Here is a 5,000-nt window from a genome sequence, read left to right as displayed (position 1 = left end):
GGGTAACACCCACCACACACACACACACACACACACACACACACACACACACACACACACACACACACACACACACACACACACACACACACACACACACACACACACACACACACACACACACACACACGTGAAAAATGCCTCCCTCTTTAAGACCGCCCTCTCTAGATATATAAAGATGTGCATTTACAACATTAATAATATATACAAACTATGCAAATATAAAAAAAATGAGTTGGAATTTTACAAGATAAAACTTGGAATTTTGTCAGTATTGTAATAAAAGTTGTCATTTTACTCGACGCGAGGCAAAATTTCACAGGAAAAAGTGAACATTTGTGCAATGTTGTGATAAAAGTTGTCGTTTTACTCAACAACAGTCGCGATTTTATAAGAAAACTTGAACATTTTGGCAATATTTTCATAATAATCGGAATTTTTACTTGACTTTTGTCATCATTTTACTCAAAAAAATGTCACAGTTTTTTACAAGAACAACAACAAAAATTGGCAATATTGAGATAAAAGTCAGAATTTTTTTTGGACAAATGTCACCATTTTGCAATTAAAAGTAATAATTTGACATAAAAAAGTATTTTCCGCACTATAAGGCGCGCCTAAAAACCTCCAATTTTCTCAAAAGCGGACAGTGCGCCTTATAATCCGGTGCGCCTTATATATGGACCAATATTGAGCCACAACGGGTCTCGCAACTACGGGATGCATAACGTAACCCCAGCCTCTACTATATTCTGTGCGCCTTAAAATGCGGTGCGCCTTATATACGAACAACGTTTTGAAATAGGCCATTCATTGAAGGTGCGCCTTATAATGCGGTGCGCCTTATATACGAACAACGTTTTAAAATAGGCCATTCATTGAATGCGCGCCTTATAATGCGGTGCGCCTTATATATGAACAACGTTTTATAATAGGCCATTCATTGAAGGTGCGCCTTATAATACGGTGCGCGTTATATATGGACAACGTTTTAGATTAGGCCATTCATTGAAGGTGCGCCTTATAATGCGGTGCGCCTTATATATGAACAACGTTTTAGAATAGGCCATTCATTGATGGTGCGCCTTATAATGCGGTGCGCCTTATATACGAACACCGTTTTAGAATAGGCCATTCATTGAAGGTGCGCCTTATAATGCGGTGCGCCTTATATACGAACACCGTTTTAGAATAGGCCATTCATTGATGGTGCGCCTTATAATGCGGTGCGCCTTATATACGAACAACGTTTTAAACTAGGCCATTCATTGAAGGTGCGCCTTATAGTGCGGGAAATACGGTAATACTTTTACAAGAAAATATGGCAATATTACAGAAACAGAAAGAATATGAGAAATTGTTCCCAATGTCGTAAGAAAAAGTCGACACATTGTGAGAAAAAGACTGCTTTTAGTTCATTTTTGTTTGTAATTGGTTTTTAAATCTTCATTATTTACTTCAAGTTATTACAGTATGTCTCTATATACATATTTATTTTACTTTTTTTTTTTTAAATTTATTTTGGCCAAAGGGGGCGCATTTCAATTTCTTACACAAACTTGTTATTTCATATGTTGACCAGAGGGGGAGCACTTTTAAAAGCGACACACAGTCAATGTGAAAAATCCCTCCTTTTTGGGACCACCCTCCTTTTGATACACACACACACACACACACAGAGACACACACACAGACACACACACACACACACACACACACACACACACACACACACACACACACACACACACACACACACACACACACACACACACACACACACACACACACACACACACACACACACACACAGAACTCACCTTGATGTTACCTGGGCAGGCGTTGGAACAAAGGCCGCTGAGCACTGAGGAGACAGAGAGCACAAAGTCAGACTGAGTCCAACAGGACTTTGATGTCATGATCCGAGGAACACGTCTGAACCTGCAGAGGTCCTGAACACACACACACTCCTTTGTCCTGAACCAGGAGGACATACCAGCTTCCAAAAACTGCAGTTAAAACGTCAACATTTCTGCATGCTTTGAATGTGAAAACATAGCACCATCATATATATATACACACATATACAGAGTATATTTACAGTATATACACACACAAGTAAACACACTGCAGGACTGCTTGTATCGCACATAATATCACTCCCACTCAAGTAAACACGATGCAGGACTGCTTGTATCGCTCATGATATCACACACAAGTGAACACGCTGCAGGACTGCTTGTATCGCACATAATATATCACACACAAGTTAACATGGTGCAGGACTGCTTGTATCGCGCATGATATCACACACAAGTAAACACGCTGCAGGACTGCTTGTATCGCACATGATATCACATACAAGTAAACACGCTGCAGGACTCCTTGTATCGCACATGATATCACACTTAAGTAAACACGCTGCAGGACTGCTTGTATCGCACATGATATCACACTTACTGTAAGTAAACACACTGCAGGACTGCTTGTATCACACATGATATCCCACTTACTGTAATTAAACACACTGCAGGACTGCTTGTATCGCACATAATATCACACACACTCAAGTAAACACGCTGCAGGTCTGCTTGTATCGCTCATGATACCACACACATGTAAACACGCTGCAGGGCTGCTTGTATCGCAACATGATATCACACACATGTAAAAACGCTGCAAAACTGCTTGTAGCACCGTGATATCACACACAAGTCAACACGCTGCAGGACTGCTTGTATCACACATGGTATCCCACTTACTGTAAGTAAACACACTGCAGGACTTCTTGTATCGCACATAATATCACTCACACTCAAGTAAACACGCTACAGGACTGCTTGTATCGCACATGATATTACACACAAGTAAATAATCTGCAGGACTGCTTGTATCACACATGACATCACACTTGAATAAACACACTGCAGGGCCGCTTGTATCGCACATGAAATCACACTTGAGTAAACACGCTGCAGGACTGCTTGTATCACACATGATACCACACACGAGTAAACACGCTGCAGGACTGCTTGTATCACCGTGATACCACACACAAGTAAACACGCTGCAGGACTGCTTGTATCGCACATGATATCACACTTAAGTAAACACACTGCAGGACTGCTTGTATCGCACATGATATCACAATTAAGTAAACACACTGCAGGACTGGTCTTGATGAAGTCTAATGTGGAGGTGGTCTTGATGAGGTCTAATGTGGAGGTGGTCTTGATGAGGTCTAATGTGGAGGTGGTCTTGATGAGGTCTAATGTGGAGGTGGTCTTGATGAAGTCTAATGTGGAGGTGGTCTTGATGAGGTCTAATGTGGAGGTGGTCTTGATGAGGTCTAATGTGGAGGTGGTCTTGATGAAGTCTAATGTGGAGGTGGTCTTGATGAGGTCTAATGTGGAGGTGGTCTTGATGAGGTCTAATGTGGAGGTGGTCTTGATGAAGTCTAATGTGGAGGTGGTCTTGATGAGGTCTAATGTGGAGGTGGTCTTGATGAGGTCTAATGTGGAGGTGGTCTTGATGAGGTCTAATGTGGAGGTGGTCTTGATGAAGTCTAATGTGGAGGTGGTCTTGATGAGGTCTAATGTGGAGGTGGTCTTGATGAAGTCTAATGTGGAGGTGGTCTTGATGAGGTCTAATGTGGAGGTGGTCTTGATGAGGTCTAATGTGGAGGTGGTCTTGATGAAGTCTAATGTGGAGGTGGTCTTGATGAGGTCTAATGTGGAGGTGGTCTTGATGAAGTCTAATGTGGAGGTGGTCTTGATGAGGTCTAATGTGGAGGTGGTCTTGATGAGGTCTAATGTGGAGGTGGTCTTGATGAGGTCTAATGTGGAGGTGGTCTTGATGAAGTCTAATGTGGAGGTGGTCTTGATGAGGTCTAATGTGGAGGTGGTCTTGATGAGGTCTAGTGTGGAGGTGGTCTTGATGAGGTCTAATGTGGAGGTGGTCTTGATGAAGTCTAATGTGGAGGTGGTCTTGATGAGGTCTAATGTGGAGGTGGTCTTCATGAGGTCTAATGTGGAGGTGGTCTTGATGAAGTCTAATGTGGAGGTGGTCTTGATGAGGTCTAATGTGGAGGTGGTCTTGATGAGGTCTAGTGTGGAGGTGGTCTTGATGAGGTCTAATGTGGAGGTGGTCTTGATGAGGTCTAATGTGGAGGTGGTCTTGATGAAGTCTAATGTGGAGGTGGTCTTGATGAAGTCTAATGTGGAGGTGGTCTTGATGAGGTCTAATGTGGAGGTGGTCTTGATGAGGTCTAATGTGGAGGTGGTCTTGATGAGGTCTAATGTGGAGGTGGTCTTGATGAAGTCTAATGTGGAGGTGGTCTTGATGAGGTCTAATGTGGAGGTGGTCTTGATGAGGTCTAATGTGGAGGTGGTCTTGATGAAGTCTAATGTGGAGGTGGTCTTGATGAGGTCTAATGTGGAGGTGGTCTTGATGAGGTCTAATGTGGAGGTGGTCTTGATGAAGTCTAATGTGGAGGTGGTCTTGATGAGGTCTAATGTGGAGGTGGTCTTGATGAGGTCTAATGTGGAGGTGGTCTTGATGAGGTCTAATGTGGAGGTGGTCTTGATGAAGTCTAATGTGGAGGTGGTCTTGATGAGGTCTAATGTGGAGGTGGTCTTGATGAAGTCTAATGTGGAGGTGGTCTTGATGAGGTCTAATGTGGAGGTGGTCTTGATGAGGTCTAATGTGGAGGTGGTCTTGATGAAGTCTAATGTGGAGGTGGTCTTGATGAGGTCTAATGTGGAGGTGGTCTTGATGAAGTCTAATGTGGAGGTGGTCTTGATGAGGTCTAATGTGGAGGTGGTCTTGATGAGGTCTAATGTGGAGGTGGTCTTGATGAGGTCTAATGTGGAGGTGGTCTTGATGAAGTCTAATGTGGAGGTGGTCTTGATGAGGTCTAATGTGGAGGTGGTCTTGATGAGGTCTAGTGTGGAGGTGGTCTTGATGAGGTCTAATGTGGAGGTGGTCTTGATGAGGTCTAA

General features: G+C 43.1%; 1 protein-coding gene across 1 annotated transcript in view; it reads right to left on the bottom strand.

The window, feature by feature from the left end:
- Positions 1 to 5,000, bottom strand: part of itfg1 (integrin alpha FG-GAP repeat containing 1) — a 290,804-nt gene that overhangs the window by 49,264 nt on the left and 236,540 nt on the right. The window contains exon 13 of the mRNA XM_062020935.1: positions 1,821 to 1,864. Coding sequence (XP_061876919.1) covers positions 1,821 to 1,864 — 44 coding nt within the window. The remainder of the gene's footprint in view (positions 1 to 1,820; positions 1,865 to 5,000) is intronic.

This window comes from Entelurus aequoreus, linkage group LG02, assembly GCF_033978785.1.
Source record: "Entelurus aequoreus isolate RoL-2023_Sb linkage group LG02, RoL_Eaeq_v1.1, whole genome shotgun sequence".
NCBI classification, from domain to species: domain Eukaryota; kingdom Metazoa; phylum Chordata; class Actinopteri; order Syngnathiformes; family Syngnathidae; genus Entelurus; species Entelurus aequoreus.
Note: the sequence above shows the minus strand (reverse complement) of the source record. Positions and strands in the feature narration are given on the sequence as shown.